Below are 16,890 nucleotides of genomic sequence, written 5' to 3'. Positions count from 1 at the left end.
TGTTAAGAAAATTCAGTTTTTTATTTTATTTCGATTTTCAATCCATTGTGTTTCGATTTATTTCAAAAGTTCAAGATCGAATTAATACCGGTTTAAATCGGTTTGTTTTCGGGTTTGAACCACAATGAAATATTACATTCATAACTTATAAAGGAAAGATTCGATAAAAACACATCAATGGATAAATAGAATCCGTAGCAAAATCATTATTACAAATAATATCATTATTTATCATTAATTGTAAGGGGAAGATAACTAATATTAAAATCAATGAATAACTAACTATAAGGTGAAGCCCTGGCCATTAGGGGTGCACTCTACCATGCTCTTGAGCTAGGCTTCATTGGCCTTGAAGTGGAGTTTGATAATATGGAAGTGATCGAGCTTTGTCGAGACCATTTGAGGGTGCCACCGCTGGAAGCAGCCCCAGTATTTCAGGATATTGCTTCGCTACTTCCTTTGTTTACTTCTATTTCTTTTATTTGTATTCCAAGGGCTATCAATGGTGTAGCTGATGCCTTGGCAAGGAAGGCCATATCGATCGTATATAAGACAGATTGGCCACATTCCATTCCTTGGCTCTCTTAGCTTTGCAAGGCTGATGCCATAGGTTGTACACATGTTTCCTCAAATCAGTAAATCTCTTTTCCACCACACACAAAAAAAAAACACAAAGAGAAGATAACTAATATTGAAATTACAAAATGAACCCTACCATTAAATCACTCATTTGACTATCCAACTAATTTTGAATGGTAAACAAAGAGATCAATGAATGCATTGTTACAAATCATTTTCTATATTCAGGACCTCTCACACACATTGATTTGTAACAATTCCCCTCACAACCATAAATTTTCTTAATAATAGTAAAATAAATGGATAATCAATTCACCTGTAATTTTATATTCAATGCTTTTTATCGGTTTTATTCGGTTCGATTTTCAGTTGGTTTGGTGTAATTCAATTTTCAACCGGTGCCCTCATACCCCAGTCCAATATCGGATTGGTTCGATTCGGACTAGGTTTTGACGCCTTTACTGTCTGTTATTTCTTCTGTACTCACGGTCACGGTTTCAGGTATAGATATCGGATCAGCTGTATCGGCTGAAATGACCAATACCTAATTACCTATACCTGACAGATATGGATCGGCCGATGCACCGATGGAGTTTGATACAACTGAAACATATCGTATCGGTACCCTGAACTAAATCCTTGTCTGTATCCCTCAAAGGTGCAATGGCCTCATCGGTCGTTGTTCCTATGGTTTCAGTTTTACCTGCAACAACACATTGAGGTGAAAGACACTTCAACCTCTATTCTTTTCGTTTTCATGGCTTATGCGCTCTCGTCTTCCTTGATCCGACGACTTATCACTGTTGCAGTGTAACTTCTCTAAAATGCGCCATGTGTGACTGCCAAATCGAAGATTAAGCAGTTCGAATGATTGCCCAAACGATTTGTTCATACGATCATGGCGGGATGGATCTCCTCCAAACTCAAAGTTGCGGAAACCTTCCTTCAACAGGCAAGCATTCCTCTCTCTCTCTCTGTTGTATGCTTGAATCAGTTGGAATTTGGATTTTATCTTCTAGGTATCCATTTTCATTTCAGTTTTAGCTCGAATGTGGAACTGGTAATGTTATATATTAGGTTTTAATTGGTTTTGAGAAATCGAATTTTCTACTTCACTTGTTTCTTTAACGGAAGTTCTTTTCTATCGGTGAAATTTATGCACCAAATGTTGTGCAACTGAATTCTTTTTCCTTGCTGATTCAGATTGATCAGCAAGCGGCGGATTCTCTTGGGAAGAACGAGAAACCTCTATCCGATGAATTGAATTATGATACCCCGGCGAAAGCCGCTGGTGTTGTTCCTCTGAAGGATCAGCTGAAGAAGAAGACACCCGACAACAATGATTTCTATGGACATTCACGCCCAGATTTCAATTCGGATAGAAACCAGGACAGGGAATTCGGTAAAACTCTCAAGCCGTCTCCGATTCCTAAGCAAACTCTTACAGACAGTGACTGGACAGAACTGCTTAGTGCTCCCAAGCACCCTTCACCCTCTGCCGGTAATCGGACTAATGGGATATCTGCAATTCCTGGACCACGGAAGGACGGAAGAAAGCAGGGGAGTTCTGGTTCAACTTCTTTCTCATCTGAAGTGAAGAGAAATCACAACAGTCTTGGCGGTGTTTCCAAATCTACGAGGAGGTCAGACATCGTGCCAGGGTATAGATCAAAGGGTGACGTGTCTTCCCCAGATGGTAGGCGGAGTGATGGGGAAGAGTCTGGTTTGTCTGATTCTATGCAAACAAAATCCAGTTCTGAATCACAAAATGGTGAACCTTACGGCGAAGGGAGAGAAACAGGAGCTAATCTTTTGTCAGAACCGAAAGGTAATGCAAGTGAGGACTCCAAGGATGTCCTGGAAACTGCCGGGGATGGAAAGCAATCTCATTCTGAAAATCACAATGAAAAAGTTAGTGTAGGGAATAATGCTTTTCAACAAGCAGTAGGGAAACATACAGCAGAAATTGTATCAGGCTCAGGTACACTTGATGGCATAGTTGATACAAAGAGGCAACCTGATGGTGGTCAGGATGCACCCAGGAGTGCTTTAAGGAGGATTGATGAGTCAAATGCAGCTCTAGGAAGTTCTGTTACTCATGAATTTCAGAGACTTCCCTCATTATCAAGTGATGAAGAGTCTGATTCAGACATGGACTCAGCTTCAACTTCTGATTCAGAAAATGAGCGCAAGAGAAGAGCAGAAAAGGCAAGGCAGAGGGAACAAATTATGGCTGACAGAGCTGCTGCTAAAGCTATTGAGGCCATAAAAGAGCGTGAGAACATTCTTGCCAGATTGGAGGGAGAGAAGCAGAGCTTAGAGAAAATACTTGAAGAAAGGGCAAGGCAACAAGCACAAGAGGTCATACCATGTGCTTATTGTAACTGTTGTTGTATATGTTTTGTTCCCTGTCCTTCTTGGCATCATGACTGGTTAAGAATAAACCTTGTGTTGTCTCGGTTTACTGAAATATATCAGTCTCTTAAGCTCGAACTTACATGACAAGTTCCTTTTCAGCTATTTATTTTGGATTTTCCAGACATGCTTTCATAATATTGTGGTAAATATCTGCCTGAAACATGTATCTATAGACACTTTCCCTGAATATTATTCTTTCCTAAATCTATAAAGATAATAAATTCTTACCCATAAATACTATCCCCCTAGGTGGAGAGGGAGAGGGGAGGGGGGGGGGGGGAGCCTTTTTGTGAGAGACTTTAAGCATAAACCCCAAAAAGCACAAATAACAGCAAGTGAAACCAACCAGTAATAGCCACAGCTGAGCCCAAAATTCTTGCACTCTCTCTGATGAAACATAAGAACTTCCATGGAAGAATGAGGCAAAACCAATATCCAGATACTGTCCCCAACGGGTAGAGGGAAAGAAGGGCGAAAAACACCAAGAAGCAATCTTCTATGAAGCATCCTTACATGACCCTTCTTAGCATTCGTTTTGGAGTTTACAGGACTGATATCACTCATACTGCAATCCAGAAGTCTCAGCAATTTTTATAGTTTTTTCAAAAAACCATCATCTCCATGCACGTCTGCAATATTATGAGCATTTCCAGTTTTTCCTATCCCTTCCCTACAGTATTCTGTGGAAGTTCTCACATGTCCACCTCCTGTAAGTAAGAAACCAAACTCTGAGGTATTCTTCACATCATGTTCCACTGCCTGAAAAATGTTTATCTGAGAGAAATCAGCTGAGCAAAAAAGGAATGCTGAGTAGGACTAGAAACTAAAACGGTATCAAACATAAAGTGCAGGCAGTACCAAAACTACCAATAATATGATTTAACAACAGTAAAAACTTGAACGGCAGTAATAAGAAGAGTTAAAGGAGCTTTTCTCCATTAACTGAAACAATAAAAGGTTTTCAAGGATATAATGACAGAACTTTACTCTCTGATTTATTTACCTGTATAATGTCACAAATACCCTTCAACATTATAAAACCTGAGGTCTGTCCATCTTTCCAGAAAAATGGAAAATTAACCGTGACTCCAGAGAAAACCAAACTAGGAAACTAACTAAACTGATCTCATGTAGTTTGACATGCCATACATGGCTAAATAAAAGCTTACCTAAAGATGATACTTGTAGACCCATTGCTCTTCAAATGGGTTTGCTGCTCCAGCTGTTCGCTAACTTTGGGCTAATTTATTCCAAGTCCTGCAGCTGCAATTCATGCAACCAACTATGTCTAGTTCTGTGATTAAAATCAAACATATTCATTTTTATAATCTTCCACATATTTTTTTCTTCATACTGAAAATTCTCTGATTTTTGGAGATTTGATTTTCCTGGTTGTTTCAGTCGTCGTTATGAAATACTTGAGTTGGATTTGTATTGAGTTTATTTTTATTTTTAGGACAAGCTTAGTCTTGTATGTAGAAGAATCTTTACACTTGTTTAACAAATACTAAATTAGATGGTGGCACATTATTTGTTGATCAGTCTTAATCCTCTTATCACCTTTTAAGGGATGACCCTTAAGTATCAAGTAAAGTTGAATGACTTTGTCAACTGCTGGCAGATAATACCCCTTGACCTCATGGGGTTGATATCTTTCCTCTTTCTATTATTTACTGCAGTCATTTATACATTTCCAGTACCTGGCAACATGCTTAATGTGCCAGCTTAATGTGCCCATATTAACAGCAGTATGACACTGACACTGACACCTTACACAAGGAACACAGAGAGGATGTGCAGAAATTGAGGAAAAGGCATGCAGGAAAGAAATAATAAGTGATTTATAGGCCTATACCCTACAAAGGAACTGAAAACCTATCCATCCAATGACGATACAACAATGTCCAATTACTTTGATCAATAGGAATTTGATTGACATTTTTTGGTAGTTGGAGAATAATATAATATATGCAACTTTGCGTGATATTGACAAGTAATTTTTTCATTCTTGTGAGGTTATGTACTTTAGTGTATAGGTCCATATGAAACTCCAGTATGATCATATGAGTGTCCTATAAGATTCCCTCCCAACCAAGAGCAGTATATTCATGGACCTAAAACTGTTTATTTGCTGCATTTTAATGACTATCTGGTGATTATTATCATCTGTTTGTACATTAAATGCCACGGTTCTTATCCTTCTCTATTCTCCTAATTAAATTTTCCTTTGGTTTTGATGGATAACCAAGTGATTATTTTCTAAAAAAATTCTTATAAAAAAACTGTGTTAGGAATGAATAGTATATCACATACAACCTGAAATCAGGATACAAATGAGCTTTTTCATTGATATCGATGAGCCTTCACTTGTCACACCATGAAGGGTCTTTTCCTCTTACATTCATCCACCCAATAACTAACTCTTGAACCTCCTCAACCTGAATCTGCTTGGACCTCCAGGGAGGAGTAAGAGACAATCCGATTATGACAGTCTTTTGTTCTGCTGTTAGAGAATCGGTCTCACCTATTGGTCCTGAGAAATTAGCCTTACGATGCCATTATGGTCTCTAAAGAGCCCTCCTGGGCTTCAATTGCTGATTCGGGTTCTCTGAAGAGCTCTTGTCAAGATTAGTTCCACATAACCAAAGGAGGTGTTGTCCACTAATGCTGAATACTCATAGCTATAGGATATGATTTTGCTATTTCTTCTATATTCCTAAAATGGAGTTCAATACCTTGAAATATTTCAGTGACTGTCCAACTTTGTTTTCTCTTCCGTTTTCTTGTACATACTGGCTTTTCCTCTGTGTTTTTGTTTCTGAATTCACTAGTCTCACTTGACTATTTCTATTTACAGTTTTCTTTTTTACCCTTTTCTTAAATCTTGAGAATTATGTGTTAGTTACTTTATTTTCTTTCCGCACCAGGCATCTGAGCTGCAGATGAGTATGATGGATGCAATGGAAGCTGTTGATCTGGAGAAGCTAAAACATAACAATACCAGGATGGAAGCCCTTGAACTATTAGTTAAATTTGAGGTCATGAAGCCACTTTGAGTTATATCCTTTACTTTATACCTAGGCTGTGATCTATTATAGGTCTTTTTACTGATTCTGGTGTCAAGAACTTGCACTTTTTCATGGAAGCTTGAGCAAAGCAGATATTGTAAGTTCTTTTTCTGGACTAAATGTAAAAATCTTTGCAGACTGCGAATGCCAACCTTGCAAGATCCCTCGCGTCCATACAAAGAAATCTTGATGTGGAGGTACAATGAACATCTATTTACAATCTTTTTCATCATCGAATTGAGATTGAGCTGCACTTTGTCCCTCTTCAATTCTTACGTGATTTAGAATGTATAAATTGTAACAGTAGATAATTTGGCTTAAATAATTGGAGATGCCATCCTCAAAATTAACTCACATGCATTTCTTTTTCTTATTTCTGTGGGATTTTTGCATTCCATATTTCTCGTATTGTCTGTGTGTAAGGGTGCTTTTCTTTACAGGGTTTTCCAACCAATTAAGGGATTTCACAACTTCTGGTGGTCTTGTTGTGTTTATTGAGACCTTATTTCTACCCCGTGAATACTATTTAATATGTTGCTTTCATTGGTCTAGATTGTGGTTGTTAATGCATTTTCCTTGGTATTGAGGTTCTTGTGACAAACCCAGAATCTATAACCAGTACCTGCAAGTAGTGAGAGAAAAGAGAGAAAAGAGGAGAGAATGGAAGAAGAGAAAAATAAATTATGGAAATAGAAATCCTAGTATCCTAGTCTAACTCTAACTTAGGGAATAAAGCACTAAACTAACTAGGAAGGTAAAGGAAAGAAAACTAAAGTTATAAACCAACTATGTCACGTTGGGACAAACCCCCAATCATTACACATATCTTAACAGTTCTCATACGTACTCTGTTTATAAGACCATTGGTTTGATTTGTGCATGGAGATCAACCACAAAAGCTATTTATTTTCTTTGGAGACTAATAGAAAGATTTAAAAAAATTTAAGAAGGATCTCCATATGCGAAAGTAGGGGTGAGGATGCGTACATTATGACCCTCCCCAGACCCCGCCGTGACTGGAGCCTCGTGCACTGGGTACGCGTTTTATTTTATCTCCATATGGTTTTTATTAACTTAGAAAAATCTTATGAAAGAGTCCCAAGAGAGTTCAAGTGTTAGAGAAGAAAAGAGCTTCGGGTAAATGTGTGGATTTATGAGGGACAGCGTATAATGGTATAGGGAGTAGTGTAAGAACTGTGTGTGTGTGGGGGGGGGGGAGGGTAGTGAATTCCCAATCACAAGTGGATTATATCAAGGTTCAGCTCTAAGCCCATATTTGTTTGCTACAATCATAGATGAGCTGACTAAAGACATTCAAGATTAGATCCCTTGTATTTTTTTGCTGATGAAATTGTTTTGGTAGATGAAGCAAAAACAAGGATAAATGCAAAGTTGGAATTATAGAAATCAACATTGTGATAAAAAAGTTTTAAGATAAGTAGAACAAAATCTAAGTATATGGTGTGTAATTTTAGTAACAATAGGATTGAAAGTTGGGTGGTGAAAAATTGATGATAGGGAGATGTCACAAACTGAAAATTTAGATACCTAGGTTCAATCTTTAAACATAGAAGGAGAAATAGAGAATAGTGTTGCACAAAGAATTGGAAAAGGGTGAATGAAGTGGAGGGATGCGCCTGGAGTGTTGTGTGATTGACATGTTCCTTTACTTTTATAGGATGGGTATACAACCAACAATGATGTATGGAGCTGATGCTGGGCAGTGAAGAAACAACATATAAAAAAACCTACTGTATCTGAAATAAGGATGTTGAAATGGATGAGTGGTAAAACTTGAAAAGATAAAATAAGGAATGAACAAATTAGACCTAATTTAGGAGTGGCTTTGATACATGATAAGTTGCGAGAAAGTCATTGGCATGAAAATGTGCAACAGAGGCCTTTGAGTGCTCCAATGCGGAGGGGTGATTTGATTCAGATAAAAAAAAACACTAAAAGTGCCAAGAAAAGGCCTAAAATGACTCTAGGAGAAGCAGTGAGGAAAGACATGCATAGAGTAGGACTATTAACAAGTATGGCTTTTGAGTGGAGCTGATTGGAGAAGAAGGATCCATGTAGCGGACCCCATTTAGTTGGGATAAGGCGAGTTGAGTTTTGCCTATAAGAAGCATAAGTGTATGGTTAGCACGTTATTTGCTAGTTTTCATGTTGTCTAGAATATAAAGGCTTTTCAGCTGAGATTCTGATGTCGGTTCTATACACCTCTTTCAGCAAGGCGGATGCATATATCCTGCTGTGGCCACAATTTACTGAGTATACCAGCTAGCTATTGTTCCTCTCTCTCTCTCTCTCTCTCTCTCTCTCTCATTCTCTTTTGATTGATTATGAGAAAAATTCTAAGAGAGAAGCGAAATAAGATCATCATACATTACCACAAACTCACAAGAAGGCTGGGTGATGCAGTATCACTTAACTGGTTGGACCAGCATGATAGGCTTTGGAGACCTAAACCCAGACAGAACCAGTCCAACCTGGGATTTTGGTCCAACAAGGGTTGGAAGTAATTAGTTTATTTATTTAGTAGTTTTTATTTTAAGTCTTTTATTTGTTTTAGGTTGAATATGTAGGAGTTAGAGTTTTAATAGCGAATTGTTATTCTCAGTTTCGTAGTCTAAGTGTCTGACTAGGAATCTTGTTATTTCTCTCTTTAAATACTTGCATGTGACCCAACAATGGACACAGTGAATTGAATAGAAGTTTATTGGGTTTACTCTGTGAGAGTGTGTGATTGTGTGATCTTTTTCCTCTCCCCTGCAACTCTGATATCCCCTTCTCAGATTTCTTCTCATCCTCCACTGGCCTTCCACCAAGGGAACCATGACCACCAGGTCGCAATGTAGCAACCTTACCGTTGCGTTGAGGCCCAAATGTCTGTCTTATATTTTCCTATCTAAGTTTCATATGATCACACTGGGAAAAACACGAAGGCCAAAAAGATTCAATGTTTAAAATTGTTGGCGGGTTAGTGGGAGAGGAACTCTTTTCCTCCTTTAACGAGTTCGGTCTTTGTTTTTGTTTGTCCCATCAGGTTTTAAATCCCCAAGTTGAGCAGCTTCTTGACCTCTCCAAAGTTGTGCCTCTGTGTAGTTTCATCCTTCTTTGATATTTTCTATATGTTGTTTATCCCTTCCCTCTATTGTCTAGCCAATGTGAGAGTTTTTTTTTTTTGGAGGGAGGGGGGGAGGGGGAGGAGAGGGGTTTCAAGCTATAATCCTTGTTTAATTTTCATCATTGGGAGAAAATAAAATGTTATTTTTTGCCAGCATATCCAGCTTTTTTGACTGCCTAAACTATAGAAACGTGACATTTATCTGTTGATCAACCACCAGAATAGAACTTTATATAGTTGGATCACCTCTGTTAATTGTGCTCACATATTTGCATCTTCCTTGTTGACTAAAAGGTTGACCGTGTAGCAGCACTTCGACGAGAAATTGAGTTGAAAGAAGCGGTGCAAGAAGGTATTCCAGTTTGGAAATTTTGACGATGTGATCAGTAGTATGTCTAATGTTCCAGTCAAATATGCATTTCGTAACTATAAAAACAATAATGCACCAGATGAAGATATATCATTTATGGAAAAAGGGTGGGCATGCCATGGGAGTGCCCACCCTGTGTCTGTCTTTCTCCCACCCCCCATGGAAAGGACCATCCTACCCTTTTCATCCCATCCCACCCATTGGTCAAGGCCGCCCATATACCTGGAGCAGGCGGCATGCCCAACCTCTCCCAATAATTTATTCATTCTTGATTTTGGCTTCTTCTTTTAAATCCCTTTTCCTGTTTTTAGAGCTCAGAAGGAGAATGTCCAAGGTTCATCAGAGCGGTTTAACATCAAACCAAGTGAGTAATCTCTCATGTAGTTGTTTGGGTTTATCGGTGTCTGTTTCTTACATATAATGAAAGTTTCTACCTGATATGTTATCTTTAGTGTTAACTTTTAGAAAATTTTCCTTTTCTTATCAACTTTTTTGTTCTTCCCCTTTCTTCTATATTTTTGGTTGGTAGTTGGAAGCTTCAAAAGGAATTGAATTTGAACGGGAGATACTTGAGGCAGAGTACTCTTTTATGTGTGATAAAATTGGGCAGCTTCAGGACAAGGTTAGTGTTAATGCGACATTGCTACTAAGATTTTCTGTTGATGTCACTGTTATGATTAGCATATTTAATGGTGTTCCTGGCATTGACCCTATAACAAGAATTTTCAGGGATTTCTCCATTCCTAATGAAATGGATGGGATAAGTTTCATTGATCATTTCTATAGGGTTAGTCTATCTTTTCTGGTGGGATAGCTGAGGTTACACATATGCCTCATTAAATTCATTTCATTATTGAATTCTTTGTCAATCATTCCATCATACTACTGTATACATTTCCTACCTTGTCCCAGACTTCCTATATGTAGGGCTATTGACATGGAAAAAGGAAGTTGTTCAATATGCTGCCTCCTGAAACTAACTATTTTATTTTCCTGTACAGGCAAAGAAACTAGAAGAAAACATTGAACTGACGCGAAAAGAGATAGAGAATCCCACTGAAGTGGAAATTGAACTCAAGAGAAGGCTTGGGCAGTTGACTGATCATTTAATTCAGAAACAAGCTCAGGTTTTTCTCCTGAACATCAGTTCTCCTTTCTTTATTTCGTAACAAAATGGCTTTTGAATATATGGTTTAGTTATCCCATTTCAGATGTTATTATGGAAGCTTTGGTTTTATTTACTATACATTATTTGAACCTAAAGTTCAATCTTAAAGATGCCAAACCATTATCTTATTCAGCACATTATTTTATTTGTTAAATTTTAAATATGAGGACTAAATGTGTTTCTGCAGTAGTGGCTGGATGTGTCCCAACCTCTGTTTCTGCCATTAGTCTGAACACATTCATGCGTAGTAGATACTCTGAAAAGCTATCAGAGGTATTCCTGATGCAGAAAAATCAAAGAAGTGTTTTATTTTAAGTGGAATAAGCTTTGAATTGGTTACACATTTATTGGTCCTTTGTTCCAATGGGTCTAGAATATTTTTACGAGCTAAGAATATGAGATTAATCAGGTAGGACTGTATGATGAGTTGAGTTTAGTCTAAATTCAGTGGATTTATCTGAAGTCCAGTCCTAGAGTTATTACTTATTAGGAAAGCTGGTTGGATTTTACATTTCAAATTATTCTATGGAATTAATCAGGTAGGACTGTATGATGAGTTGAGTTTAGTCTAAATTCAGTGGATTTAGCTGTAAGTCCAGTCCTAGAGTTATTAGGAAAGCTGGTTGGATTTTACATTTCAAATAATTCTGTGGAATTTAAAGTCCTAGTTTGATTCGGAGTGCCAATTTCATATCCAATTTTTCTATTCCAAGGAGTTTCAAGTCAATTCAGGAGTATTAGAGATCCACGAGTGTTGATAATAAGGTCCAGTGTTTCAACTGTTATTCTGTGAGAGATTTACAGTGATTGCTTGAGTGGATTCTAAGGTGGCTTGGTGGATTCTAAGGGTGATTGCAGTTTGCGGGTGGATGTCACTCCTTTCCATCTTCATTTACCTGTGGTTCCCCTGTTCCGAGTTTTTTCTCTTGTTAGCATAGTTTTGTAAAATCTCTCTAGTTATTAATCTGTTTGAACTGAAAATTCATATCTTCTCCAATAGTTCATCTGATATTCTGTTAGTAATATCTGGTTCTGGTCCTAAAACTTAAGTTTCCAACTTGCTGTTCACTAGTCCTAACAGCATTAGGACTCTCCATCGCACCTATAAATTGATCTGAGACTTCCAGTTCCACCATTTTTCACCAGCATCTAAATCCATCAGAGAGGACCACTTAACAAGGACTTGCATCCATCAGACCAGCCCACTGATAGGTATTAATTTTCTCCCATAGTACCTCTATTGTGAAATCTTTGGTTCTAGTTCTCTGTTAGTTCTCTGAGTTGGAGATCCTATTCTGCAGATCATAATGTAGAAGTCAGTTCAACTAAGAACCAACACTACAGTAGGATCAATGCATTGATAGTCTCAGGCCTTCATGTAAAAAATCAAACGTCAATTCCGGTAGATTAATTAACAATGAAGGATATATGAGGGAATTTCAGCCTCTAAATATCATCAACAACTGATGGATGGATCTGGAGTTCAGAGAGCTTGAAATTGTTGCAATAAAACTCAGATCTGCAGAACCGCAGGTGATTTGAAACCTTCTCTAATCAGTAACAATGGTAGCTGTGAATGAGTACTCTTCTGTTGAACTGATGGGGAATCTCAGCAGTAGTAGTAGCCCTTGGTTGATCTCAGTTTTGCAAAAAAATTTCTCAGAACAGTGAAATAAAAACAAGGAATTGATGCGGAAGAAGGATAGGGGATAGGTGGCTCTCTCAGCCCTGGTCTCTCACCAGTCAGACTCTCTCAGTTTCTCAGCCTCTCTCAGGACAGTCAATTTGCTAAAATCAAGTTTTTTTTATTCAACTAAATCATTGGAGGGAGGGGTCTCTAAAGACCATTACATTATATGGATCCTTGGTACTGAGAATAGAAAAGGGAATTGCTTGCTAAGCAAGCAATTGTTACATCAACTTAGGAAACTTTAAAAATAGAAACAACTTGAAAAGGAAACTAAATACTTGCTGCCTAAGGCAAGGCTCAAATTTAGAAAGTAGAAAAATAGAAGGAAATCTCCTAGAAGACTCAAAATAGAAGTATAAAAATAGAAGGTAGATCTTCTAGAAGCCTTCCAATCAACTCTTGCTTGTGTTACAGTCAAACTTAACTTGATATCTCCAATGGCCCCACAAGATCTTCTAAAAATCATTCCCAAACAAGGCAAATATTGGCTCACTATTCACGTGAACTAATGTGGGTACTGTTCACATAAACAGTAACTTTGTTTTTAATTTGATTTTGGTCCTTCTCTTCTTCATGCTTCGATCTACATCAGATCATCCCTTAGGTTCTATCCTAGAGCTTGAGGAATTAGATTTGCTATCTATACCATTTTCTTATACTGTGGCCATGCCATACTTCAACCTGATTACTCAAATCTAACTTATATAATCGTGTTGTTTCTACTGTTGCCATGTATTACTTGTGATTATAAGCTAATCTAAATACAATATGCTGTTCATTTTTCAAATACAAACCAACATTCTAGAGCATGCATCTCTTAGTTTATGGAATAATCAGCATGGATAACCTGATAACATAGCAGATTTGTTTGGGTTGGTCTCTGTGACACTTCAAGCCTGAGTACTTCAGACTGAACACGTGTTTTTGTCTGTCTGATGGTTAATTTGGTTGGTGACCAAAATTTAAGTGGCACGTATTCAGCTCACTCCAGACCCCTGAATCCGTATATTTCAGAATCTGCAAGACTTTTTCAAGCCTTTTTTGCAGGTCTCAAGAGTTACAATGCCCCAATGGATGACAGTTGAAACATTTGCATTGCAATCAGAGGAACTGGATTATACTACTCCATACCCATTCCATGCATGATCCTAGGAGCACAACTTATGTAAAACTTTGTAGATCCTATCGTCTTCGCAAACAGTAATGCTATGCTGCTTTCCAAGCTGGCTTAGAAGTTCCATCAAGAATGGAGTCCAAAATACCTGTTGAAGCACCCCCCCCCCAATCAATGGAATAATCTCCTGCATGTTTTAGCAATCAAAGTGCCTCTCAAAATGCTTTTCCTTGAATTCTTCTGGTGAACATTGTTCTAAGATTCTAACCTGTGGTCTGTAAATGTGTCATCCAATCTTTCACTCCACCTCATGCATCCTTCACTCTCCCACTAGAACCATCAGCCTGAGGTAGGGTCTGCCATTTCTTGTCTAATGATAGAGGCTCATTTGTAAGATTTGGAACCTGATTGTCTGCCTCACTATTTTTTTTCTGCTAAATTGGAATGACTCATGTGATGCCATAAATCAAACTGACTATGCTCAAAACCTTGATGCTGGATTTCCAAAAGAGCTAATGCTTGTTGGACCCCAGGGTCAGCTATCTAATAGAGGCCCCCCAAGTCAATTGCACCACATTGTAGCTCTTATTTCATTGCTTTTTTTTTTTCAAGTATCTTTTTATTCCATGAGGGTCTGTAGGTGTCCAACCCTGCGGTCCTCAAGGCATTCCCTTTCCAAACATATGATGGGTCTACTATTTCTTGGGAGTCAGAAAACAATTCAAAGTTGGTTCTGTTTAACAGACAAGACACCAGACCAATTTTGTGATTATTTAACCCTCTTCCTCTAATATTGGCAGATTCTGCATTCAAATTTTAGTTGTATATCATAACACTTAATTTTGTAGCTTACACATTTGAAGTTTACTATTTGTTTTGCTTATATTCTTGTATGTGGGGAATATTCTTGCACATTTTGTCATCACATGTATCTGTTGGATTAATGTGATCATCTTACTTAAAGAAACATGCATATATTGAACATGCTAGCCATTGATCCAGACATCCTGCATATTTCAGTTCAAATACCAGCATACCAGAAAGATACTGATAATTTGAAGTGTGGCTCTGAAATCAGGTTGAGGCCCTCTCCTCAGAGAAGGCGACACTGTTGTTTAGGATAGAGGTAAGGTGTTGGTTGAGGAGCTACCGAGCTACGAGTTACTTTTTACTGTCATTATAAATCTTCCCCATGAAACACAGGATTCAACATTTCAGTTGCACTGTGCAGACAGTTTCAAGAATGCTGGATGAAAACAATTCAGCAATGCCATTGACCGATTTGGGAGACCCCTCAGTAAGCGATGATCTGGAAGCAGGGATGTGGGATGGTTCCAATTCAAGGTTAAAGCCTTTCCTTGAGGCCAGAATCCGATCTGGAGGACAACACTTTGGATCACTGCTTCAACAGTTGGATGCTATCTTTTCTGCAGGAGCTGCATTTATCCGGAGGAATCCAACAGCAAAATTGTGGTCTCTAGTTTACCTTGTATGCCTTCATTTCTGGGTTGTATATATTCTCATGTCATATTCTCAACCATCTGATGACACCAAATCTGGGGCCGTCATCTCCTTGGAGAGCATCAATAATACTGGGGGCAACTAACTCATGTCTTGTTATTCATTTGCATTACTACGGCTTCTGGGGAGTAACAGTTGCTCGATAATTTGTGCTGATTGTAACCTTGCCAGAGATCACTATTGAAATTGTAAAGATACGAAGAGGCACTTTAATGGAGGTTGAAGGATGGTCACTTGATCGTTCTTGTTTTGTTGTATGTTTGTGCTTGTCTCTAGTGAAAAGAGAACCACCTCAGCTTTTGTATGATAAGATTGTGAATAATACTAGAGAGTTGAGGGCTGATAAGCTCACATCGGGCTCTGGCACATGTACATGACTAACTGAGTCAGTCTATGTCAAGGTTTTAAAGAGTGGAATTCGGATCCAGATAGGTCCAGCGGATTTGGAATCAGACAGAATCAGAAGAAATAAGCCCAAATCCTAGATTTTTGAAAGGGGATTGATTGGCCAAGTTGGATCAGCTGGAATCTAGATTGGCCTTGGCCGATTCAGCTATTTGATTCTGATTCTGATTCTGATTCTTGAATCCATGGTCTATATGGGGTTGCTATCAAAATCATACTATCGGTAACATTATTAATCACGACCTATATCGATATGTATCAGTTGAATTGGCGAGTATTGGTCCGATTCCAGATCAAAATGTCATTTTTAGGTTAAAAGAACACTTTCTGACAGTATTGGCTAATCCGTTATCCGTAATGGTGTGTTGTATGTGTATCGTCTAGTACCCCGTTACAACACAGATTTAAAACCATGGCTACCACGGACAGGGACTGAAGTCCACCTTAGACTTGTAGCCACTAGGTACCTCCACTCGATAGATTTGGGACCTTTATCCGCTCCAGTTCCTGGGCAGATCCATTTCTTCAAGTTCCTCTAATAGAGGGGGAAGAAAATAACCACCCTACCCCTACCCGAACACACTATTTAAGTGGGGTCTACCTCCTTTATTAGAGGAACTTGGGGAAATGGAACGGGTAGAAAATGAAGCAGATAAAAATACATAGATATGGTAGGTACCCTTGCTGCCCCACAAAGTAAGCTGGAAACTCCATTTATTTTAATATAAAAATATTTTGGCTCCATATGGTTGCAAGGAAAATTAAAAGGAAGTGAAAATTTTAAATTAAAAAAAAATTACATCACTACCTCAAATAATTAATCACTTTGCATCCAAATCCCTTTTGTTTATACAATTGTGTAAAATAATGATTACACAGTTTAACTTTTAGGTTTGAAAATTTTCACTTCCATTATTTTTTATCTCTTGCAACCAAACAGAGTCTTTGGAATTAAATTTTAATCTATAAAATTTCTTTGTATTTCTTTGTTATTTGTGAATTTTTTAATTATATACGTGACAAAACAGAATGTTTAACCATGGTTGAGTAAAGAAAAGAATCTAACCATACAATAGGAATGGTGTCCATGAGAGGCAAGTGTGCTATTGTCCAAAATACCATTCCTTGGAAGTTGTTTTCTACATTTTTATATTGCATTTTTTCGGTAAAATTAATTCTGGTATTTTAGAAGTTAGAGCTATTCAAACCAAAAAAAAAACCAAAACAAAGAAACATAAAACAAAAATTTTGGAGGCTTGCAATTCTTAGTGAGAAATAGTGGTTTGAATAAATTTCTAATCGTGGCTTGTGAAAATAATAGGTAATTTGTGATATTTTTTCAAGTTGCAAGTTTTGTTAGGATTTAATAGACACAGTTGACCCTAATCATTTTCAAAGGTTTGATTGTACATGCCTGCGTTTGTTGT

General features: G+C 37.8%; 1 protein-coding gene across 1 annotated transcript; it reads left to right on the top strand.

Moving 5' to 3' along the window:
- The first annotated feature begins 1,310 nt into the window (after positions 1-1,310).
- LOC122646649 (golgin candidate 2-like) lies at positions 1,311-15,314 on the top strand. Its single transcript, XM_043840242.1, has 10 exons — positions 1,311-1,531; positions 1,783-2,940; positions 5,925-6,035; positions 6,203-6,262; positions 9,490-9,547; positions 9,877-9,929; positions 10,095-10,187; positions 10,567-10,692; positions 14,616-14,663; positions 14,769-15,314. Exons 1-10 carry the CDS (start codon positions 1,478-1,480, stop codon positions 15,141-15,143), a joined length of 2,136 nt encoding a protein of 711 aa, XP_043696177.1. The 5' UTR covers positions 1,311-1,477; the 3' UTR covers positions 15,144-15,314.
- Positions 15,315-16,890: the final 1,576 nt, after the last annotated feature.

The sequence above is a fragment of the Telopea speciosissima genome, chromosome 11, assembly GCF_018873765.1.
Source record: "Telopea speciosissima isolate NSW1024214 ecotype Mountain lineage chromosome 11, Tspe_v1, whole genome shotgun sequence".
Taxonomy (NCBI): domain Eukaryota; kingdom Viridiplantae; phylum Streptophyta; class Magnoliopsida; order Proteales; family Proteaceae; genus Telopea; species Telopea speciosissima.
This window is presented reverse-complemented; position numbering and strand designations above follow the sequence as displayed.